This window comes from Pavona decussata, unplaced genomic scaffold, assembly GCF_977016875.1.
Source record: "Pavona decussata unplaced genomic scaffold, jaPavDecu1.1 SCAFFOLD_67, whole genome shotgun sequence".
NCBI classification, from domain to species: domain Eukaryota; kingdom Metazoa; phylum Cnidaria; class Anthozoa; order Scleractinia; family Agariciidae; genus Pavona; species Pavona decussata.
In genome coordinates this window covers 361,646-387,184 of record NW_028145486.1, presented here as the reverse complement: position 1 = coordinate 387,184, position 25,539 = coordinate 361,646, and the positions used below count along the sequence as shown (strand labels likewise).

Genomic DNA, 25,539 nt, shown 5'->3' with positions numbered 1-25,539 from the left:
CAATAAGAAAAGCAGCAGTTTCTATGAAATGAGCATGCGGTTTAGAAAATGTTTGAACACCGCTGGACGAGAAAAACAAGAACGTGGGCTTATGAAGGAAAAAAGCTAAAGAATTTCCGCTCAATTTTATATTTCCGATTTTAGCCCTCCGCTTTTCGTTCTTTCTTTATATATTGGGAAACAAGTGATGACTGGGTGCTTACTATGACGGTGGATCTTCTGAGTGAATCGAATGAACGGACAAATCACAGCGGTGAGCCAACTTATATAATTTCAGTAATTTATGGTGTTCGAGTTGTTTACAAGTTATACAGAAAAGTCAGAAGGGAATTTCTGTGGGATACAATCCGGGAGCCGTTAGTCAACCTGAACCCGTTGTCTTCCATGGAAACCGGAATGAGTGTTATTTACGTTTCTCGAGATACTTGATAAGACATTAGTGATAACACCAGAAAAGTGTGTGTTGACTGTTCCATATTGAGTGAGTTGTAGTCCTGGGGGGTGGGTGCTTGACCAGTATTTGGGTATAGGGGTGCCGCTGGGGGTTTGTAACCGTGACCCTGTTTAGGACAAAAATAACCTTAAATAGCTACCCTATGTAGGACAACGCTCCCTATTTTAAGACCCTATTTAGGACGAAGGACAACATCTTGCTCTTGTTTTTCACAAGTGTTTATTGGCAATAGCAATTACATTTATAGGCCCACTATTACTTACTGGACGTGATGTTCCATGCACTGAAATGCGAACAACAATCAAAACAGATCAAATAATACATTACCTAGAAGTGATAGTGAAAAATCCCAAAATTTTGCATCTTTAACAGCGGTGAAACTTAGGTGGAAACTTAAATATTGACGTGAAGCATTGTCCACTAAAATAAACAGAGACAAACGTCTCTGATTTCGGATTGCCAAATACTTGATGACAGTCTTGCAACCATACCCTGTCTTGGACAGGTCCAGGACAAACACACTTGAAATTATATTATACCCTGTTCAGAGCAGAGGGGCCAAAAACCATACCTTATCCAGCGGCACGTTCCCATATAGCCCATATAGGGGAGTACTCCCCATTCCCCCGGGGTCGTAGCCCCCCGCCTTCACCCCAAGCCCCGCGTTATACATCTGTTATTTTACTGCATGCTATGCTGGGGTGCTATGCCGAGAGAGTGTGTGGAATTTGATCTTTTCCTTGGCGGGTGCACCAAATAATAAATCCAGTCAAATTCCCTGGCAATATATGGAGTACCAATTGAGGAGTTTAAAGGACAGTTTTCTCTCTTTGTGAGCAATTGGCTCACTTGAAAAGGGCTCAAAAGAGTTTTTGGAGGTCTCATAGGGATGGGATTTTGAACTGATTTCATTGCAGTCTGAAGGCCCAGTGTAGGGATCTTCAGCATTGACTTTGAGTACGAGATTGAGTGCGAGTTCAACTTTTCAAATCAAGTTGCATGGTTTAGATAACTGCTTGTCACACCAATCTTGTTTCTAGGGTCTCCTTATCTGCTGGTAAGCAACGGGAAGGGTAGCCTACATAACAGGCGCTTATTGAGCTGATCGGGAAGATAGAGACATTTAAAAGTGCAAGCACGGACCGCAAACGAGGGGGAGAGAAATATATTTTTCTCTCCCTCACGTCTCACACTCCGCGCTCGTGAGTCACGCTTCACGCTTAATGTCTCTCTCTCTTCCCACTTGGCTCAATAAGCGCCTGTTATGCAGGCTAATGGGAAGGAGTGAGAGTTCTGGGGATGGGACTGATTTCAAATTTGAAAGTCATACTCAAACTCAATCTCATACTTGTGTTTTGATCTGAAGGTCCCTTGTATCAAACATGATTCTGTGTGTGTGATTCAGGCATCATAATTCAAGCATTACAAGTCTGATAATAATAAAGAAAACTTTGTCCACAAATTAAATGAATTCAAAGACTGACAACTCACTTCCTGAAAATTATATAAAAAACCTATAGGATAAAGATTTCACTGCACTGTCTGTGTATCATTTTTTCTTTGAAAACATATATTTTTGCTGGTTAACATTCACCCATAAGAAAGTAATTAAAGTGGCTAAATTTAATATATCCATTTTCAATTATAACATGGTCATGTTACATTCTTCTTAGATGTGGTTTGAAGCCATGGAAACAGAAAGTTTTCATTTGAAATAATCCATTTGATATAATATATATTTTAATTTCCAATAATGATTTTGTTAAACTTAAACGTTTCTAAGATATAAAGAATGCATTTACAATAGATTCTTTTGCAACTTTTTTTCACACTTAACCTGATAAAATAATGTTGTCCAAGTTAATAAAGCTGCATATTTTCAAAGAAAATTTTTCATTTTCTTTGTTAATAGCTATGTGACATTTGTTGTGTTATTGAAGTGTAAATTATGTAATTTATAAATATTCAAAATATTGCCAGATAATTATGTTTAGTCTTTCCTGCCATTTTCACTTGGAAACACAACCTGAGTATACTGGAATAAGCTTATTCTTCTGAAATCAGCTCAAAGTACTTTGGAATATATATTTTTACTATTACTAAATACTATCTTATCTAAGTTATGTCAATCATTGGAATTATGTTTACTCGCAAGCACGCTATGTCAAAAGGAAAAGCTAAGAGAGGTAAATGTATTTTATTTAAATTGTGATATTTGGATGAAAGATAAGCTGGAAAGAGTTTTAAGCCTCTTGTTATAACAACCAATGTTTTCTCTGATAAAAAGGGTGAATTGAATACATTCTCAAATTAGGTTTTGACATCTTTTTAAGCTAACCACCAACCGCTGTTATCTGTCAGCTTTGTAGAAAGTAAAATTGATTTATTTTCATTCTCAAAATGTCTTCAAACCGATCATATTTATTCTTGAACTTACAACTTTTTCCTGTTGGGGTTGTTAGGTTGGTGCTGGTGTTTTGTTAGGCCACCAGGGAGATTAATTTTCTTAATAGTTCTCAAATCATACCCCTCAGAGAGCAGTTAAAAATATTTGCACTATCTTAGGACTTGTGCTTGTAAAAATTAATGATGTTCTTTTCAACTTGTACTACAGTGTTGTGCAGAAGTGGTACGTTTGGCTTTAATCTTGAATTGTTGGCGAATACTGCGAGCATAAACATGAGTTGTAGCAGCTCTTTAAAAAAACGTTCCTAAATACTGTACTGTGTAGTTGGTGACACAGATCTGGTGGCTTGTCTGGTGTGATTTATATCTTGGTCCTTAGATAGGTACTAGATGTGGGCAGGGGCCACCGATTTACTAAATAAATGTATGTAGTAAAGGTACAGTAGCTACACTATAAGACTAGCATACCGCAGATTACACATTAACCCATTTTGAAATTTTGGAGGTATAACTGAAAAGCTGGGAGTAAAAATGAGTGTATATTTGTTTTGAACAGATGGTTCGGATGCTGAATATGATAAGGTTGGTGCCGGTGTTTTGTAAGGCCACCAGGGAGATTAATTTTCTTAATGGTTCTCAAATCATACCCCTCAGAGAGCAGTTAAAAATATTTGCACTATCTTAGGACTTGTGCTTGTAAAAACTAATGATGTTCTTTTCAACTTGTACCACAGTGTTGTGCAGAAGTGGTACGTTTGGCTTTAATCTTGAGTTGTTGGCAAATACTGTGAGCATAAACATGAGTTGTAGCAGCTCTTTAAAAAAACGTTCCTAAATACTGTACTGTGTAGTTGGTGACACAGATCTGGTGGCTTGTTCAGTGTGATTTATATCTTGGTCCTTAGATGGGTACAAGATGTGGGCAGGGGCCACCGATTTACTAAATAAATGTATGTAGTAAAGGTACAGTAGCTACACTATTAGACTAGCATACCGCAGATTACACATTAACCCATTTTGAAATTTTGGAGGTATAATTGAAAAGCTGGGAGTAAAAATGAGTGTATATTTGTATTGAACAGATGGTTCGGATGCTGAATATGATGAGGAAACAGAGCTTTTTGAACAGGAATGTGAAGAATTTATGAAGGAATTTGTGTCAAAGATATTCTTAAAAGAGTAAGTGATAACCAATACATCCTCATGTAGTTAAATTTTATTTTGATATTTATCATAAGTACCATTGATATTTAATCCAAAAAGTGCACCATCCTAATTAAGCACCACCGTACCATACCCTTGAAAAAGTTCTGCACATGCTAGAAAGCAGTCCTCTTCCGAATAAGCACTTGAATGGTGATGTTCTTGATTGTTATAATTATGATGACAATGTGTCAAATAGTCTCTTGTTACAGTCTTTAAAAAGTGATTTTAAAGCTGTCTTAATTCTGACTTGAGTGCTTGGGTCTGGTTAATCTTCAGGAGTGATATTTCTCAAGAAGATAAACTGAAGTTTGGAATTCTTAATCAGGTAATTCAAAAATGTTGTGCAAACAACAATACATGTATGTTTTGTAACCTTTAGAAAATTCCTTAGCAAAATGATGGGTTCATTGAAAAAAAAAAACAGACAAGGTACACCTGTACCAGATGTTTGTTTTTACTTTTAGTAGCATGAACCAAATCTCAGTGTTGACTGACCTTAATAGTGATAACTGTAACAGGGGTCATTTTAGGTTTAAGCATCCAAAGCAGTATAGCCCCCTCCCCCTCCCCCAGCAGGAGAGAAGTATAAGCAACTCACTAACTCATTTTAGGATCCTACGAAATAGGACTCTATGGTAAGATTTCCACCAGGGAAGATTTAAGTTTTCAGGTCAAACTATTAACATACATCATGCTTAAATTATTTAAGTTAAACGGTGTTTAACATTATGCATGTATGTATGTAAGCAGTAACTGCATAACGAGTAATAATCAAAGATTAGTGAGTGCATTTGATACTAGGCTCGCTCTCCTTTGCCAAGTTGGTGATGCTGTCACCCGCCCCTGCGGGGGATGCCAGATACGCATCCCAAGATCCATTTATTCATTCATTCATTCATTTGTTTTGTGTTATGATGTTTCTTTTGTAGCATAGTGCAGGGCGCCTTTCCTTCTCCAAACATGTTGACAACCAAGTAAGTTGACTAGTGTCTTTAGTTAACAAAAGTGGTTATAACTTAATGATTTTGTTCCATTTGCTCATTGAATTTGTATACTTCCACACAAGTACACATTTTTAATTACAAATTGTTCAATATGTAATAAATTTCTCATCATAGAGAGTCTACTCCAAGAGTGTGCCAGAAACCATCTTCTTCAGGCTTGTACAGTACTTTGCAATAGTTTTATTCGAGTAAGTTTGTGTGAGTTTTCTTTAGTATTAATATCATGTATTATTTTATTTTGCTCTGGATCATGTACTTGTCGCCTCTGGCTATCAGTAATTTAAGTTGAGTGTTGCCTGGACAAGGGTGGGTTGTGGAAGAGCATGGGCAGGGACGAGGGGAATGGGGGTAGGGAGTGTTAGAGGGTGGTCTGAATTTCCTGCTTCCTCTACCATTTCATACCAGTCCCTGTCACCTTCCTAATCCTTGATTGTTCTCTACTTGGTACATATTTTACTATTGAACCATGTTTAAGGTAAAGTTGCACAGTGGTCCACACAGCAGGTTATTGACCTTGTTTCTGTTGCATGAAGCAACTTACAATACTGATGCTCCCAGAGCTGTGGATGAGATGCTAGTCCATCACAGTATTGACCCTACCTTATTCTTGCTAAGGTTTCCCTGAGAGGCATTTGGTAATTTCATTGTATACACCAGTTGGAGATATGATGTGAACTTTCACTAAAGCTTCTTTGTTCATGAAAGAACACATCACACAATTTGCGAAAATAAGCTTCAAACCACCAACTTTTTCATTTTTCAAAACCACTACACCACCATAGCTACTGTACACATCATTGCACAAGGTTCCTCTTCTTTGCCTAACTACATTAGAGTTTGAACTCAAAGAAGATAACTTATTAACCAATATTATTTACTATCTACTGACCTTTTTCTTTGTGACACTGTTTACAGACTTCTTTTCCTAAAAGACAAAAAATAAAATTGCGTTTGTGAAACACTTATTCAAACAGGAAGAAGAGTGTTTCATTCAATTTCCAAACACCAAGAAGTTGTTTGAAAAAATGAGGCACAGCTGAGATTTTTAACCACATTTGAGGTGTTTGGAATAGATGAATATGGCTTCTCAAACCATTAATTAATTCTTGGTGAAATTCAAGCAGAAGTTCGCGAACCCAATTTTATCATAATTTAGATCACATTTCCAAACCTCCTTCATGGTAGTGATTTCCTTCGTTTTCTCTTCATGAATTCTTAAGGAATTGAGAAGTCACGTTTAAATATTGATACAATATCCAGAGTCTCACATAATTTAAGTATCCATGTATCACCCGCTACACATGATCAAACTGAACACCACTTTTTACGACACTTACCCCATTGCTTGTGCGAACTCCTCCTCTGACAGTTTCCTGAAAACCAAGTTTTGCATTAATAACTTGTGCCGTCAGCACTGCACACTATACCATTTTCACTTCACATAAATTGATGTTTTATAGTGTAATTTTATAACAAAAAACTGTTTGACTTAATGAAACATTTATACAGCCTTGATTATTGAATAGCAAAGCTACTATTATTTTGTGAGCCATCCCACAGATTGTAAAAATAAAAAATAAATAAATAAGTAACCCACCAAGTAAGGTTGCTGATAAGTTAAACGCTTAGTCTTGCTGCAAAATTCAAAGCAATCACAACAGTGTGTTCTCTACAAGCTGAAGAAGCTTTGATATGACTCAGTTTAATTAATGGCGGGACAATTAATAGTGATTGAATGAGTCGAGTGATGTCTTCCATTTGTGTCCTAAAGTTACAGCATAAGAGACGGCTAATTTCAGTTAAGCAATTGAAAAACTGGAAAGATATAGGGTGTATTTCAAAATTTCATGTTAATTTTTGGTTTTGATCTAAAGTGCAACCAAACACTGGTGAAAAATGGTGCCACTTTTCTCAAATGAACTGTTGCCAAATGCACAAAAAGAAGGACATCTGAAGAAAACAGGCAAAATCTTAAATTTGACATGTTATTAGTCTCTTTAAGCAGTCACTCTGTTCATGAATTATCCAACTGGTTGCAAGGGAAATACCTCCAACTCCTCCCACAATCATTTGAATTTGAATGTTAAAATTCTTTTTAAGTTTATGTCTACAATATTTAGAGATCTGCGCAAAACAATGCAGTCCGTTTCTCAAAATTAACGTTCTAAGGGCTTCATTTCTGATCATCAGCTTTCATTACGGTAGAGAGGTTTTCTATGTTCAAAAAAATTAACTTGCCCACTGATGAAGAACAGCTGAAGGATTGGGAGCATAACCGATCGACCTAAATGCATTTCAGATTGCGTTTTGTTGTTTCAGCTCAGATTTACCGGAATTTTTGCATTTGGCCTTGAATTCCTTCAGGAAACGTTGCCCAATGTTTTATCCGCTGCGTTATTTTACCCATAATCATAGGGTTTTACTGCACACGAAGCGCAAGAAAAGGTTAAAAATTTCGTAGCGTCCGCTGGAGAAACCACTGCTCGTAGGGTATACGATTTCTCTCTAAACGCAAATTTTTTGCCGATTATAAAATTCTCACCAACTCTTTTAGATCTTTGATGTATCCCAAAGGACTAATCTTGTATTTTCCAAGTCCGTCGTCCTTAAGATGTATCTTGAAATCTTGCGTTAGTTCAGTCGAAGTTTGAGGATCGTCCATTTCACTGTTGTCTTCCTCAGAACCTCTTTGGTGCAAGCGGTCGTAAATGTACAATTGCGAGGGTTTAAGCTTTCCCAGGTGACTCATTTTAAAAATGCTTTCCGGTGCACGAAGCTTAATTGTTCCCGTGTTTGTAAGTTTTTACCCATAACATTTGCTGCATAAAATACCCGTTAGTTTGTTCTTAATTATTGATAAACAATTCTCTAAATGGGGCAATTAGTGTGAAAGTGCTTTATGCTTCTTTGTTGGTGATAATGAACAAAAAATCGTAGGGTATTGTAATCTAACTGCAATTGTGTAATCGCATTTTCGAGAAACTTATTTTAAACAAATAATCTTAGAAATCAAAGTTTTCACCTACCATATTTGTTATCTTGGGTTTATAGCCGTTCCAGTTGTTATCTTAAAAGAAGAAATATTTTCTTAACTTCATTATTCATGAATTTGTCACTGTATCATTTTCTCTAAGCATTTTCTTTACAAGACTGTTTCATTACGTTGAAGTAGTATCTGCCCTGTTTCCGCACTGACATGGTCTAGTCTCGGCTGTTCCTGTTTTGCATGTCCGAATTTTAAGCTACGAAAATGCGAAATAACCTTTTATCTAAAAATCGCAGTTTTAAACACTGAACGTTTAGAAATGTCCCAGCGTGTAGCGAAAGATTTTCCAAGACAAACTTAAAATTATTATTTCCGTGAGGTTACTGTAGTGGATGAAATTTCTCACCTTGGGAACAAAATTATCTTCAGACGATCGTTCAATGAACGATAAATTTGCAGAAGAATACTTGCGTCTCTCAGTTCTTCAAAAGCTTAACAGCTGGTACAATTGTAAAATGAATAAGATTTGTCTTCTGTTTTTAAAAGGAACTAGGAGCCCCCATTGTTAACTATGCAATTAATAAGTAATACCTGCACGATAATGTTTGTTTAGTTTTTCAAATGAATCGCTTTGTAATTATTTTTATATAAAGCCTGAGATATAAATTTAGTCCCATTGAATACACTGGATCAGTTGTCATTTTACTATTAATAATTGCATGTTGTAGAAAAAAGTTGTATGTCTGCGATTTGCTGAAAATTTGTTTTTATTAAAAGAGACTTTAGTTATTTTTTTAATACCTTAGTCTTTTCGCTCTTTTTATCGGAAGTCGCCAAAAGAATGCGCTTGACAAAAAGCTCCCAGAAGTTTTCTTTTGCAAAAAAGTTTTCGCAAAGGTACAGTTTAGGGAACTTAAGCAACGGCAACGACAACGCCACAAAACAAAATTCTTAATGAGCAAAAACAATCGCTCTGCACGTGCGTTTTAAATTTTATTGGTACAATTCTTTGTCGTCCAATAACGAACAGGGATGCACGTGCGTTATATGTTTTTGTGCCTTTGCCGTCCTCTACAAAACAACAACGTGAGATGAACAAATTCAACTGAGGTTTTGTGGAGAACGAGAACACACGACGGTGAATTTTTCATTCTCTTTCTTAGGCTGGTTTCCATATGATTGCGGATCGCAGATCGCAATAAGGTCTGCGATCGTCTGCGATCATATGGAAACTACTTCTGCGATCGTCTGCGATCGCGATCGCAGAAGATAGAACCATGTTCTATCTAAAGGCTGGTGTCCATATGATCGCAGACGATCGCAGACCTTATTGCGATCTGCGATCCGCGATCATATGGAAACCAGCCTTTAACTTGAACGCCAGCCACCCCTATCAACCTGGTCCCTGGGCAGTTCGCCGTCTCTGTAGAAAATGAACGAGTTGAAATAATGGCGAAGTAGCACAAATGAAATAAAAGTTATATTTTCAGGTCATGTTTTCGTTGGCGTTGCCGTCGTCGCTTCTTAAGTTTCCTATTAAAGGGCCCTAGTATTGGCTTTTAAGTAACCGCGTTACTTGTACTACTTCGTGATCATTCCAATTCGTTCAACTTGTGCAATGTGGCCGAACTATCCGGTAACAGAATAGGTGGGAAAGACGTTCAGGTTGAGACGGAGAATGAAAGCTGAATTTACCGTCATGTGCTCACCATCTCCACAAAACCTTAAATTTAGTCGTTTTACGTTGTTGTTTTGTAAGGACGGCAAATAAATGTACCAAAATTTATAACGCACGTACAGGGTTATGTTTTTCTCATTGGTAGATTTTTTCTTTTTTTTTTTTTATCCCAAGATTGAAACACCGTTGTAAACCGAACAGATACTTTCAATATTGACGTAAGAGTCATGTCACTTCATTTTTCATTTTACGCTTTTTTTTTTTTGTCTTTCTCAGATGTAATCAAGCCGACGACTTCGAACCCGCCAAGATTTTGATGAATATGTGTTTTACGTTCTTCCTTGAACTAAATAAAGGTTTGTTCTTCTATTTTCTGTAATATATCGAAACCGATTTTAACTCAACATTATTGCGTTAAACTGTCGCTGTGTGACAACGCACTGATGATTTTAAACGACTAAAGAAGTCTTTCGGCCGTGTGTCAAAACTTTCAACATGTTACCACAACAAAATTTGACGTTTAAAATCTTCTGTTCGCTACCTTCCACGGCGGTGATTTTAGCGTGATTCTGGGTTGATAATAGTCTTTAAAAATTGTCCCTTAAAGTATCACCTTTAGCTAACTAAAGACTAATTTAGAGCGGTTTTCAATTGAGTGTCGAAAGCAATTTCGCGTTTGCTTTGGTTTTGCATTACTACTCTCTGTGATTGGCTAACAAAACTTGCGCCACTTTCTCAACCAATGGGAATCCAAACCAAAACCAAGTGTGTTTTCGCCGCACGCGTTTTCTCGCGCTTGGCGCACGTAAATGCATTTGCTTCGAATTCTGATTGGCTCGTTGTGTTGTTTACGTCTGCTGCGATTGGCCAGAGTATAAATTACTTTGGTTTTGGTTTTACGACACATTTGAAAACCGCTCTATCGGCCCGATTTGTATAGGTTCAATTTACACGTTACTGGCAATTTGTCAGCCGAATTCCTCCCTGTTGGCGTAGCTCGAGGTGAAAATCGATCTGATTAAAGATATAAATACCACTGCCACAGATTGGCGGCCGGAAATTCAAATAAGTTAAAATTAAAAACGTATACCAGCACTAGAAAGAGCACTTTTACGTTAGTAACCCTGCAAAGTTTCAGCATATCAAGTGTAATATCAGCTGAAAAATGTAAGTTGAAAAATTAAAAAATTTACAGACGTTTGTATGACTGGGGGTATGACGTATACCCCCAGTCATACAAACGTCTGTAAATTTGTCAAATTTCATCTTACATTTCCCAAGCTGATATAACACCTAATATGCTGAAACTTTGCAAGGTTACTAAAGTAAAGGTACTCTTTCCAGTGCTGGTATTAGTTTTTCATTCAGTTCAATTTTAACTCATTCAAATCTGTTGCCGCCATTTTGGAGAAGGGTCTATTAGCCGTGACACGGGGGAGTTACAGGAGTTGCCCCTTAACCGAAACCCCAAAAAAGAACGACTGAGAAATTTTAAATTAATGACCCAAAGATACCGCTTCCTCCAGAAGTTATACGACTTTAAAATGGGAACTTGATCTTCATCCTAACAAGCTTTGAACAGAGAGAATTTTAAAAAGGAAAAGCTGTGAATCACCTCGTCAGCCAGAGTAAATCGTATTATTTTATTCTTGTATAGATGGAGAAGAACCTACGAGACAGTTTATTGTTCCTTACCTGAGAGATCAACCCATCTGGTGAGGAGAAATACTTGGTGGTTTACTTTCAATGTTTAATTAGTTTACAGCATCAAGAAGTCAGCCTTTTATTTCGTAGTCTTTTCGTCCTGCATTAGGGCGGTTTTCATTTGAGTGTTGTAAAACCAAACCAAAGTAATTTCTCTGGCCAATCACAACAGATGTAAACAGCACAATCAGCCAATCAGAACTCGAAGCAAATACATGTAGCCTGCGTCAAGCGCGGGAAAACGCGTGCGAGCAAGTCACGATTGGTTTTGGTTTGGCTTCCCATTGGTTGAGAATATGGCGCGAACTTTGCCAGTACTTTGCAGTAGACCTTTTCTGTCAAGGGACTATCGGCTGATAGCTACCAGCCGAAAATCGATGTTCTTAAAACAATTTCTAGCCCCAGATGCGAAACTTTGAGGGTTTATATGCTAGTTTCGAAAACATCAATTTTCCGAGTGCCTACAGAAGTGGTACGCATCTAACACACGTTGAAAACACTAGTATATCTCGTTCATAACCTAATTGTTAAAAAAATCTTTTGAATGCAGGAAATCACTGCGGTTCTGGAACGCGGCGTTTTTTGATGCTGTACATAGTGAGAGAGAAATCCCCGCCATTCCGAGGTATGTGTCCAGAATAATCCATAGCCTGCATTTTCAGCGTGGCGGCCTCCCATGTTCTTGTCCTATACATACGGGAGTGGAGGACCCAACGCCACCTGTAGAGTGTGTCCACGGCGGCCATATTGGAGGAGCGAAACAATAGAATGATTTTCCTTTGGGAAATTTTTTTTTTTTCAAATATTGTTGAGCTCCTCCCGTGAACACAGTAAAGTGACATACTTTTTGTAGTGCTTGTAGATTGCGAGCAGAAGTGCGCATGGGCTCAATCAACGAATGTGCATGAGAAAATACGAGGCGTGACAACGCTGTCTCCTTAGTTCGCGCCATATTTTACTGACGCCTCACAAGATGATCTACAAGCCACCATGGATAAAACAAACTGCTAACAGTCTCTCTGGTAGCATGATTTCTGACATTCTAAATTCCAATTCGACCTGGAAACCGTGGATGAAAGAGCCACTCTGTGGAAGCTATTGAAATTTCCATTTATTTTTTCTATTCTTATTATTTGTTTATGTGATTATGCATTTATTTTTATTTTTATTTTAGAGATTTGTGGCAAAGCTGGTCTCCACAGGAACAAAGTGAATATGAGGAGTGTGACAAAAACAGTACTTTTGGCAAACTGGGGTCAGTATGAGAACGCCTAAAACGCGATAATGTATTTTTGTAATGGGAGTTTTCAACAAATCTTTCTGGACGCTAAAGATGAATATCCTTGTTGCGTTGTCGCTACTTCTGTAAATGCAAACACTTTGGTGTCTTTAAATTTAAGAATGTTTTATCGTTTCCTCTTGCCTACAGGACGTTTTTAAGTAATATGAAGGCGTTTGGTTTAAGCAGCGACATTTGCAATGAATTTCTTCAGAAAATGAGCACTATTGGAGACCTCAGTCAAGGTAAGTTGCTATAGTAACCCGTAGCCGCGCGCCTGGGAAGAGCTGGAACGAGTTTCTTAGTTTTATGAGCTCTTTTCGGCTCTTCACGCGTATGGTACATACAAACACATACATTTATAATTTGTTTGTTATGCTTACAGCTGATGGCGACTTGCTAAGATAAAGTAGTATTAACATAAAATCTTACAAAAACATAAAAGCGAGCTGAGAAAAAGGACAAAAACATCTTAAAACGTAAACCTATACTGAGTGGTGTTTCGCGTTATGCCACTAATTTGATATTGGAGAGATTTCGAATCACGTTCACATCTTACGGCAGAAATGACTGCGTGGCCATATTTAGCCTACATTTGCCGCTCGCTATTTTCATTCTCTCCGTAGAATTGGATACTCCACTTTGGGGTAGATTGATGAGGGGAGCTTTTAAACTTCCTAATACTTGATTTTTTTCCCTTTGTGTTACAGAACAAGTCCTGTTCTTGGAGAAAAGCTTGGCTCAAGCCAGTGAAGACGAACGGACGCGGTGACAGAATACATCACACAAGATAATCGGCAACAGTGTAATTTCCTTTGTGGACTACGTTTACAGCAGACGGAAAGCCTCAGATTCATTTGGGTTTGGGATTGAACACAAACCTGCTAAACTTGTCCATAGGATGTTTATTTAAATCAACGGAGGAATGCTTGCTCGGGTTTCCACAAGGTTATATGTGGAAAAATATACTAATTTATTGGGCGAATGTTCCTGTAGGTTTAGCATAGCTAGCATCTGATATCACTCGTATACTTAACAATTATTCCACGAGCGCGCGTTGGATATGAGATGATGTCGATAATCATCTCGTATCCAACAAGCGTCAGTGGAATAATAGTTTTATTAAAACAATCAAGAAATATTGGTGGATCTAACTTATTTTGTTTTACAAGAACAACCAGAAAACAATTTAATGGTCTGTGTTTCTCGGGCATGGCATAATGGCTGATAAACCATGGCCGCTAAGCCAATCAAATCCCTGGAATTGCATTATGCGATGATCCAGTTTTTAATAAGTGGTTATATATACTAATTTATTGGGCGACTGTTCCTTTAGTTTTAGCATAGCTAGCATATTACCAGTATACTATAAATAAGCGCATTTTGGACTCCTCTGGAGAATTTGTCGTGAACCCTCAGTTTATGATATTTGTATTATCTTAACGTATTTGTAAGTTATATCATTCAAACGTTTTTTAGTCACTTTAACAATTGTTACAAATCAAAATATTTATTAATAAACTATTTGTTAAAGCACTTAGTTTTTCTATCGAGAAGCACAGCAACACGAATGTATTTATAAGAAAACAAAACACGCCACTATGGATGGCAATAAAGGAAAAGCAGCATTTAACAGCCTTGTATCTAGTTTTATTTAGGTCCTCGACAGACTAGAGAAAAAGTTGTCGACAACTAATAGTGCTCGAAAGAGCTTTTCCACACACTTAAGGCCAAAATGATCGAAAACTTTGTTTTTGTCTGTGGAAGTTTGGTAACTAGCGCTGCTGCGCATGTCAAACCGCTGACGACGAACACTGAAGATGGCGCAGATGCGCGTAGTTGTCGACAACCGTCTCACAAATTAGCCAAAGTTATCGACAATAAAACCGTCGCCTTTGTTATTGACAACTAATTAAAAGTAGTTTTCCTTTTTGAAAAGGAAAACTTATTTGTTGTCGAGAACTATAATTTTTAGTTTGGTATCGACAAATTGGTTCGCACACTGGATTTTTTGTTATCGACAACTCTTTATTATCGACAACAAATTAGTTATCGATAACAATTTGTCTTGTCTGGCGCTTAGTCTCGAGATACATTTCTCCAACAATGGCGGTTTTGGTTTTTTTCCAAGCAGCTTAAAATATTCAGATAAAATGCCGAGGTGTCTTTAGGCCAAACATATCGAATCCAAGAAAAACGAAGCAAACGTGTAGAACGGTTTTCATTTCAATGTCTCGAAAGTGATTCGTTGTTGCTTAGGCCTTTTTAGCACGTTCAATCTGAGATTGGTAAAAAAACAATAAAGACCATTTTCTCGACGTTTAAACTGAGGGCGCTTCCATTTGTCAGAACTGGTCGGTCGGTCCGCAAATGGAGTGCACCAATCACCAGGACTGATTCTTCGAATCCTTCAAAATGGCACAATCTGAGAGTAGTGTGGGCTATTTTGAAGGAATTCCAAAAAGTGTCATATAAACTGTCGGTCAAATTGATGCATCCCGTTTGCGAAAGGGTCAATCTGGCTTTCCAGTTCTGGCAAATGGAAAGCACCGTAAGTAAACCCAAAACCAACCGTCACGTGCTAGCACGTGTTTTCCAGCGCTCATGTGGTGATTGGTTTTGTAAAGGGCTTTGACTTTGGCTTTGAGACACTCAACTGGAAACCGTTCTAATAGAGACTGTCTTATACAGTGTTTGAGTTTGACTCCAGTTGGCCATCTTCGGGGGTGGTCTGGGGTGATGTCTCGGCTGGCTCCTTGGACTCATCTGAGGTCTTCTTTTCACGTGTGTCATCGTTCGTATTGGGAACTTCTGCTAGCACGTGCTCGTTGTCATCTTGTTTCCCAGAATCTTTACAACTACAGAAAAAAAAGGGCATGAACCACAGTGAAAGTGGGTTTAAAAGAAAATAAACGTTGTCTTCCCTTACGCAAAGCACGGGCTAAAAAGTGACTCGCCACGACTCTCCCTTGGGCCCAGTGGATAGAGTATCCTACCAGGTGGTAGGTCGTGGGTTCGACTTCCGAAGTGAACTGTTTTTTTTTTCCTCCCTATTCCCACATCTACGGCACCTTGAAGACATTGCGATAGGAGTGGCAACAGGAAAGTCCAAACTTCCATCTACCCGCACGCGGTAACCCACCCCACCCCACCACCCTCCCTCCCTTTCCAGCGGCCGCCATCTAACGCGAGCAGTCGAACATGTATTAACGGCCGTCACCCTTGGGGGAAATGGCTAGTCAAGTGAAGTACGGGCTGCACAGAATCACAATAAAACGCCATTTTATATCGCATTAAGATTTTATCACGAATAATGTACAGTTTATGGATTCAGAAAAATCACTTACTCAGTTAAGAAATTGCAACAATGAAATGGTATGAGAAAGGAGAGCATTGTTTTAAAACGGACTAGTAAAACACTAACGCAAATCTTGCAACTCGTTGAAAATAGACGTAGCAAGTAGTCGTTAGGGTAAAAATAATTAGATGTTAGTGTTTGTTCTTTAAGTGTCCGTGGTTTGATATCGTAAAGTAAGTCGTTGATTTTGTTCAAGCAGAGGTGGCAGCTGTGGTCTAGAAGTGCCCGTTGTGAGTATCATTTTCAACTGGACAAGTTCTTGCTGGCTAAAAGAGAAAATAATGAAGAAGAATTATATGTCCATGAGAAGACTTTTGACTCCAAAGTACAAAGATAACAAAGGTTGACCGACACCGCTTAATAGAGGCCAAAATTATAGTAATTAACGGAAGTGATGACCGTTAATAGAGAGTGACCGCTTGATAGAGGTTGCCTCTTCTCGTAGCCCGTCCCCTCTCCATCTCCGTAAACTAATTTATTCCGAGTCTCTGATTATAGCTTCACTGTTCTTACCCGATGCATGATGAGAAGAAAGGACACGGGCGAGGTTTTCCCATCCATATGACGCCATAATTCTCTTCAGACCTCTCGATGTCTTCTAGTGTCTCACACATGTTGGACAGAAGAGTCTCGGGCAGCCACAGGGACATCACGCCGGCAATTAGCGTCATGATACCGATGATAACAAGAGGCAAAGTACTAGACACACCAGGCAACTGACCCTAAAAGACGCGCAAACAGTAACGGAATAAGGACACAAACACCAGTTACTCTTAAAACCACAGTGGCTTTAGGGACAAATGCTACGAAGTGTTAAACTTTTGCACGCGAACTTATGAGTAACCCAAACGGTCCTTAGTATTGGTAAAGAAAACGTTTACCTCGGTCATGAAATAAAAAATGTAATGTTTAGCATGTCGTGAGTCACATGGAACAAAGAAACAAAAACCTGAGACAGTATATGTAGCGATAGTGTTCCATACGGCCCAGCTCGTCACAGGTCACCCAGTAGCTCAGTGGTGAAAGTATAGTATCGTTCCTGTCCACGGTGAGGTCGGGGCTTTGATGAGAGGTCAATTTTCCTTGTTCAAATCACGTGACATGATGAGCATTTTTTTTTTCTTATTTAGTTTTGTTAAAACTGTAATAATTTATATGTTAACCACGTTTTCTTTTCTATCAAACTCATTAAAATTGTAAGTATGATGGAGGTCTGAGTACTCGGTCTTAATTAATATACTGTATATAATTAGGCCTTTTTCGTTTTTCGTTTTCTCTTAAATTGGGCTAATACAATATATTAGACCGTGAGAAATATCATGATGCCACTAGTAATTTGCACTATCTACTGGCGAACCTATATGGCCACCGATGGCAATTTTTTCTGACGCCACAAGACAATTGTATAGGCCCAATTGCCCACTCTAGCCCTAACATGAAAAAGAGTTCTTAAAAAATCATTTAAAAAATATGCCAACTTACTTACCAGTGCAACAATGAAGGGAACCACGATTCCGCCAATGCGAGAGAAAGTGGAACAAACGCCAAGTGCTGTATTCCTGAAAAATTGAATCGTTTATAACAAAATAACAAATTGTTTGCCTATGACGTTCTAAGGCGTCATGCCAAAGGGTTCATTACGTCACAAATGGATGACATGTCGGTACCTTATAGTCGTCGGGTACAGCTCAGTGCTGTATAAGTAGATGTTGGAGAATGACGCTGACCCGAAAAATCGTCCAATAATCGCCAAAGCCGTAATTAGTCCTTTCAGATCTGTTCACAACATAAAACATGAAGTAAACTATTTATCAATGACTAAGTACTATAAAGTGGTGGGTTGGAACATCTCTGATAATCTACTGAGAAAGAATATGATTGATTGATTGATTGATTGATTGATTGATTGATTGATTGATTGATTGATTGATTGATTGATTGATTGATTGATTGGTTGGTTGGTTGGTTGGTTGGTTGATTGATTGGTTGATTGGTTGATTGGTTGATTGGTTGGTTAGTTGGCTGGCTGTCTGGATACATGGTCACGGATTGATGACTATATAATTGAATCCGATTTGTTGGTTGGTGGGTTGTATACGTATGATGAATGACTAGCCTAGCGAGCCAGCGAAGGAGCGAATAGTTGATTGATAGATTGGTTGGTTGGTGATTGGTTGATTGATTGATTGATTGATTGATTGATTGATTGATTGATTGATGGATTGAATGCTGTTTTTTTATCGTGTTCGCTGCATAGTGTAAACTAAAACATTCCTATTGTGCATGCACTAACCTTCAGGAACAGCAAGTGCAAGGAGACAGGAGAGACCGCTGATCAGCATGAACACACAGTGTGGAACACGGCGACCGAAACTGAAAAGAAAAGCAAACGTTTCACGTTAATAAATAACAGCAAGATAGCCAGATACTGAACATGGTGTAATTTTGAAGATCTAAGTAATCAACTCAACTTGTTAACAATGGCAGTATCAAGGGAAATAGTAGACTGGGAAGACTATCTGAAATCTAAAAATTGGATAGAGACATAAAGAATAACCAACAAGAGAATTTTGATTAAAAGCACGCCAAACTGACTAAAATGCCGTTTTCTGCTCTTCTTGGTAAAGGATGTTTGTGTTGAGCTAATAGGATTATTCTCTTTGCATTGCTTGGCTTAAGTCGCACAACCTTTTAGGAAGCAAATTAGGGCAAACAACGGGAACATCTAAACAAGATACTTAAAATTAAATGTTGTCTTTTCGAGTCTTTTGTGTTCCCAGATCGTGTTTTGACCTTTTAATGTTATATTAGTGTGCACGAATTCAGTTTGTACTATTCCGATGCTTCAGCTGAAAATCTAAGTTGCAGAAAGTTGAGTCTGAGAACGTTTTAGAGAATAGGCCATTTTCATGATGGCGTCATTTGACTACAACTACCAGAATTCATTTGGTTTTCTTTTTCAAATTCAAATTTTGTAATCCCATTGGAGAGCAAAGAACAATAGCTCTAGTTAGCATGAGAAAACGAAAAACTGAAGGATTCTGGTAGTTGTAGTCAAATGACACCATAGATAAAATGTCCTATGCAATCGTATTCCGCGAATTTTACCGGCAGTTGCTGGCTTTTCGAGCATGCTAGCGGTCCTGCAGTTTTAATGATATAATTGCCCCTCCAAAACCGAAAGGAAGTAGGTTTCCAGTAGTACGCGTACGGAATTTTGAGCTGTGATTTTGCGGAAGGAAACATCTTTTAAGTTGTTTTAAGTTGTTGTGTTTTATTTCTGGGGCGATAAGTAAAGGCAAGCTCCGAACAGATAACCACCGAAATGAACCGCTGGGTGTGTCCCTTGTTATTATCCTTCGATTTTCTAATCTGCTGCTCAACGGTCTTCTAGCTGACTAACTGACTTACTCCCGCATGCTAAATTAAACAACAAAACTGTCCCTCGAAAGACAGGAGAAATTAGTATTCTCCTGTTGCGTACATTTGAGGTGAAACGAACCACTGTTGCGATGGAAATTTTAACTCACAGTGGTAATTAATTAATCCATCAATTCATTCAAACACACCAGAACAAATACATACTATTTAAATACAGCCCAAGCCATCGGTGTGTGCGGTAAATCACTCACAAACATGAGGAAGACATTCAGGTACAAATTACCAGCGAGACCTGGGACATACAGCATGATTCCATAGAATACCATGTTTAGTACCAACCTGAGGAGGACGAGAAAAAATCGAATACTGCAGTTGACGAAATCTTGTTTATGTTATTGATATTTAAATAAGTCCCAGCGACCAATTCTAGTACTTGCCTCAGTCAGCCTTAGTTATAAAATATTCACTTAGAACACTCGGCTAAAATGAGAATACACCAGTCCTGTGCATATGCACAACTCCCCCTTCCCCTTTATGTTGAGCCAAACAGGGTTTGGTGTTGTGAGTCACTAGGCGCTTTCCATTCGATCAAACTCTCCAGATTGATGTTTAGAAAAAGTCAGATGCCGAATGGAATGGTACTTTTCAGTGAATCGCTGCCGACTTGCAAACAAACACGATCCATTCACGAGTTTTCTACGAAATAACACGATCACCTTACGGAGAAACTTGACAGGAGCTGACTGGACCCGAGTAGGAATGGCTGAATGAAACCGGGAATTTTTCTGTTTTTCCGATTTTCCCGAACGTTAGGGAGACCTCACGTCGGTACCCAAAATTTTGGAATTTTATTCCTGAAAGTTTTTGTTCCATTCGATTCCTCACCCGTAATTTGGGGGAAAGTGTTGGAAATACATGACTTGTACACTCTTAGCGAAACGTCCTCGATGGATTTATAGACTGTTTTTTTTTTTAAATTTACAGACTATTTAGGCATTCATAAACTGTTTAGGTTTCCAAAAGTTTCCAGAAGCTAATTTGATCCAACTGTGATGTTCGTAAGGCGGGAAATTATCGGTTAAACCAGTTATTGGCAGGTTGTGATTCTAGAAAGTTCTGCCACGTTATATAAGCGAATCCGTGTTGCTCACGCTCTTTCTGCCTTTGAATAAACGTTACGTGTACCGAATGCTTCGAATGGATTCGTTTCGGTGTGTTTTCTGACTGTTGACGCGTTGGTGAGCGAGACTTTTTCAACAGAAGGCACAGAGAAAAGTGTTCCAACAAATGTTACTGAAGGGGTAACTTAAGAGCGTCACAGCCTTACCAGTTATAACAGAGAATCACTGTTCTCTTTCTCATTTTTGGCGTACGTACGAGATCGAGCGGTGACCTGTTGGTCCCAGACTTCGCTCTGATCTCAGCTGCTCCGCATTTTTCTAGCATGGAGGTGAGGGTGTCTGAGTCCACTTTCACGGAGCTCTTTTCAGCGTATTTCATAAGAACTGCATGCGCATCCTCCAGACGACCCTGAGAGACCAACCACCGCAAAGATTCAGGAAATACTCTGAAAGAAAAATGTTAACAATTAGGGGAATTGGGAAAGGGAGTTGATTCTTTACCCCATGAAGTCAACTCGGAACGGCTCTCTTTTCTTGCTATTACAAGGTCTTCCTGGAGGGTAATCTCGTCAATTTTTTTAAACCAGTTAAGCTCCGGTTATGTGGGCAACCCAGGCTCGAGGTGCACGTTTATCCCCGTTACTGCTTTCCGTTCCAATCATCTTATTTTCAGACCCATACCCGTTTCTGTAAAATCCATACCCGTTTTTAGACTTTCAGATCAAGTCATTAAAATCTATAACCATTTTCAGACCAAAACGGCTAAAATACCACACCCTTTGGTGCATGACATACCCACATACGTAGCTTATAACAAAGCGAGTACCGGGGGGATGGATGGGGGAGGGGGGGTCAACAAGAAAGTACCCATCACCTGCCTACATGCTTACCTCCATAGCAAATAAAACAGTCCAGGAGGAAAACTGGCAATAAGAAGCACATGTCTCCAGTCCCTCACCAAGTAAGCGATCATTACCATGATACACGCGCCAATTACCCAGAAGACGTCTTGCACTTTTCCCGCCAAAGTCCGATAGCTTGGTCCCACTAGCTCCAGGATGTACACATAATGACCAACAAACAGGCCTGTAATGGCGGCACCCGAGCAGAAACGAAGAAATGTGAAGAACGATAGGCAGTCCACAAAACTAGAAGCCAAGCTAAATCCAAGCTGGGATAAGAAAGAAAAATACTTGGATAAAATAGCGCTAGAAAGTTTTAACGGCTAGTTGAAAATATGACCACAGTAATCGCATCTGTTCAAAGTAGACTCGAGGTTAACCTCGTGGTTGACTCGAGGTTGAAACAATACATAAGAGAAATGCAAGCAACTTTATGCTGCGCGCGGCTTTAGCGACGAATCGACGCGAAAACCTTCGTCGTTGTTTCTTTTCTTTCTTTTTTCCCTACTGACTTACAATGCGTTACAATGACTTACGTCACGTTGCACTTACATACAGAAAACCCTTGTCGTTGTTTCTTATGGTAAAACGAAAACTAGCTTGACTAGGAAAAGTTTCTCCTTCTGCTTAGAAATAGTCGAGCGAGAAGAACACGCTCCAAGTCAATCTCGTGTGGGCACGCGGATGCGCGGATGGAAAGAACGCGTTTCAACAGAGCAGGCGATCTACGTGCGCGTATTCTACTTGCGCGGGAAAAGGCAAGACACTAATGGGATTTATCTCACTCAAGAGGGGTTTTAAAATAAAATGTTTGCTTTGTTCAGTTAGTGCAGTATCACAAATATTTTGAGCCAGTTTGACTACAGAGCTCTGCGAACACAAAACGATAGAAGCGATCCATGCATTTCGACAATACGTCAGCATTTCCTACATACCAAATAAGCGGATGTACTTACCGCCAAGGCACTGCACAAGAACAGACAAAACCTTCGCCCAAAGAAGTCAGATACTACTCCAAACAGAAGAGAGCCCGCCATCATACCGGCAATAAACAACGACTGAACCGTGGCAGCAATGTTGGCTTTGTCACAGATTAGGTTCCACTGAAACAACGACAGAAAAAATTTCTAAAAGGCACTTTATACCTAATGAATGGAATAACTGGAATTGGGTCTGAAGCAAAGATGTTGGGTATATATACTGCCCAGAGAAGGAAGGGAGGGGGTGGGATACTCCCATATATAACCGCATGTATGTTCCGCTGTGAAGAATATAAGATTTTCAAGCACTAGTAGTCTGGGATAGGGTATAGGGATCAGGGAGTTTTGGTCAAGAATAGATGACCATTTTCCAGAAAACTGATCAATTGCCTGAAGAATTTAGTCTAGACAAGGTTTCCCAGGAAATGACACTAAAAAAAAGTGTTTTAGTTGTTGTCATTCTATACGTGGAAGAGTTTTGTTTGGCTAGAAAATAGTGAGTCTGGGATAGGGTTGGGTTTTTTGGTCTCTGTTCTTGTATAGAGTTGCAAAATGAACTTGGTCCGGTTTAAGGTAAGGGTTTCAAAGGCCCAGCGTCACACCCCAACCCCAAAATGTTTAGAGTACCCCGTCTTCCTCGTTATATTTTTTAGCCTTATACTGAGTTCAAAGTTTTTTGTTATTGTTGTTGTTGTTTTTTTAATGATGTCAATTAATTTACGCCAACAGCCCAACATCAAATATAAACTGAATTGTCTCACCTCAGTCACGGAACTCGTGAATGACTCTTGAAATTTGTAACTCGTGCATCCGTCACAACACTTATTCTCGTCGCACGTGACGTTTGGAGTCACGCAATTGAATTTAGGCGTCCCAGTGGCAAACACCAGCGAGGCTATCTGTATTGCACTGGACACGATGACGAGAAAGCAAGAAGAAAAATAAAGAAACTTCTGCCACAAACCGAACTCACCAACGTACCGCAAAATATCGTCAAAGTGCTGAGTCACTCGCTCAGCTTGTCGAGGCATTCTGAGGTATTCTAGAGTCAAAAGGAAATGAAATTAGCAAAAATTATAATGGCCATGCAATTTACACGACCCCGTGTAGTCCCTTTTCGGGCAACACGCGAAGAAGAACACGCGAGTGAGTTTTCACGCGCGAGAGCGCCACGTTTCGACACGGCAGACACTGAGTTATTACCTCTCTCGCGTGTTCCTCGCACGGATGCTGTTACGAGATAATTTTTCCTGCAACTTGTAACGCAACTCCATTGCGTTGTGGACGAAACTGCACATTTAATACTCGCGCTTCACAACTTATTTCGCAATGCAAAACTGCGTTGCGACTTATAATCTTCCACTGCTGGCAACCTCACGCACACATCGGTAGCGTGTAACATGTACTTTGCAATTTCTCAGGGCGCACTTGTCTTGCTTGAAAGGCTCAGCCTGAGTAAAACCTTCATTTTTATCTTATGACTAGCTAGCACATTATTGTTATTTTTTTTCCTGAAAGAGACATCACTCTGTATGTTTCCTAGCAGCCGGCAAGGTAGCTATCGGACAGTGCGTTCGAGAACTGAGATATCCAGACATAAAATACCAAACTTGATGTCACAAATAAATCGGGTCACTGAGGGACAATCTTAAATTGTCTTAAATGATTGATAAGTTCTCTGATCATAAATAACTTTTGATTCCAAGGAAAATATTATGTTTAGACTAAGGTTACAGTAATTTGATACGAAGTGCCTTGTCGTGCGGGACTTGTTGCACGGGCGGTTGAGGACAAGGTTTTAATAGTCATGGACTGAAAAATAAGTTGTCAGTTAAATTTCTCTCTATGTTCCACAAGCTTTGGTTCAAAATAAAAACGAAACCATGACTTTTGCATAAAGAATTGACTTTCATTTCACACAAAAATAACACCGGAAGACCAAGCCTTACTCAGTTTCGTCGTTTCGTGATTAGTCTTGATTTCCACAGCACGCAAAGTAATCTTGGCGGCGTTAACTATCTAGTCAAATTTTCCCCCAGTTCCTTTCACATCTTCGAATATATAAAGTATCCTTTTTAATTTAACGTTATTTTAGTCAATTAAATCAAGGCAATTCCAGTATACATCACTGTATGTAATCTGGAAGGCGACGAGCTCTGAGCGAAAATCCTTACCTCAGAAATGGCAGCTCGAATGAATGACTAAATAAGCTAGCACCACTGGTTAATGCAAAAGTCTCCCAGTCAACAAGTTGAGAGAAAACTTACTTGGCTAGGGAGCGAAAAGACGGTCAACGTTTGGAAGTTCCTTTCTTTTCAGGCACTTTCCCTGACTGCCCCTGGGGTTTATAAGCCAATCCCTAGCGAGGTGCGTCATGATGTCACAACACCACACGCACAAATTTGATGTGTGGGTCAGGGTATCTGAGAACAGTTCGAGTGCCCTTCTTCAGGCTAAACGCGCGCGGACTACGTTTAACGCGCAGGTGTAAGTGTGAGTCTCAGTCCCAACAAAAAGACCAACAACAACAATAGTAGCCTAGTAATAAAAACAGTTTCATGAAAATGGTATAGTCCTTCGAGACTCTAATGTAGAATATACTACTTTTTCACCTCGCTATAATTTTTTTTCTTTGCGTGACATGCGAATTTGTCTACGTTTGATACGAAATTAAAATTATTTGTCTAATTGCAATGGATGGGGTGCAAATCAATCAATCAATCAATCAATCAATCAATCAATCAATCAATCAATCAATCAATCAATCAATCAGTCAGTCAGTCAGTCAGTCAGTCAATCAATCAATCGCAAAGGTCAAGTGTACTACTGTGTCTCTTACAGTTCCATCATCCCCCGGGGTCCATCCTCCCCCATCCCCTGGGGTACACGCTTCCCCATCATAGGGTATATGAACCTTGAGCCTGTTCGCTCTGAATTTTGCCACTATCAATTGGAAGAAGAATGGTTTTGGCTTCCGACACAGATTTGCCAAAGAGTTCAAGACAATCACCAGCGAATGGCAACATATTTGCCTCTCTTCATCATCTTTTCATCTTCGAACAAAACTATAAAGGAAGAAG

General features: G+C 39.1%; 2 protein-coding genes across 5 annotated transcripts; one reads left to right on the top strand and one right to left on the bottom strand.

Annotated features, from left to right (window-relative positions):
* Positions 1-73: 73 nt before the first annotated feature.
* Positions 74-14,350, top strand: LOC146477920 (uncharacterized protein KIAA0513-like). The gene is made up of 11 exons (XM_085112604.1): positions 74-253; positions 3,943-4,039; positions 4,343-4,391; positions 4,996-5,040; positions 5,185-5,258; positions 10,011-10,090; positions 11,392-11,449; positions 11,989-12,063; positions 12,613-12,693; positions 12,868-12,962; positions 13,428-14,350. The coding sequence occupies exons 1-11, from the start codon at positions 205-207 to the stop codon at positions 13,487-13,489; spliced, it is 765 nt and encodes a 254-aa protein (XP_084968730.1). The 5' UTR covers positions 74-204; the 3' UTR covers positions 13,490-14,350.
* Positions 5,979-24,875, bottom strand: LOC146477919 (organic cation transporter protein-like). 4 transcript variants are annotated; one of them, XR_014865197.1, is made up of 14 exons: positions 24,727-24,875; positions 23,221-23,501; positions 22,436-22,582; positions 21,468-21,748; positions 20,784-21,023; positions 19,661-19,795; positions 18,369-18,448; positions 17,743-17,851; positions 17,562-17,634; positions 16,589-16,797; positions 15,375-15,575; positions 8,097-8,137; positions 6,408-6,443; positions 5,979-5,995 (listed from the first exon to the last, which is right to left on the bottom strand). XR_014865197.1 is itself a non-coding variant. In XM_085112600.1 (12 exons), exons 2-11 carry the CDS (start codon positions 23,488-23,490, stop codon positions 15,401-15,403), a joined length of 1,719 nt encoding a protein of 572 aa, XP_084968726.1. In that variant the 5' UTR covers positions 23,491-23,501; positions 24,727-24,875; the 3' UTR covers positions 7,817-8,137; positions 15,375-15,400. The 4 variants fall into 4 exon arrangements, 3 of the variants coding, with proteins under 3 accessions (XP_084968726.1, XP_084968724.1, XP_084968725.1); XM_085112600.1 differs by lacking the exons at positions 5,979-5,995; positions 6,408-6,443 and having other exon boundaries at positions 7,817-8,137; XM_085112598.1 differs by lacking the exons at positions 5,979-5,995; positions 6,408-6,443; positions 8,097-8,137 and having other exon boundaries at positions 13,835-15,575; positions 24,727-24,874.
* Between the last annotated feature and the right edge of the window lie 664 nt (positions 24,876-25,539).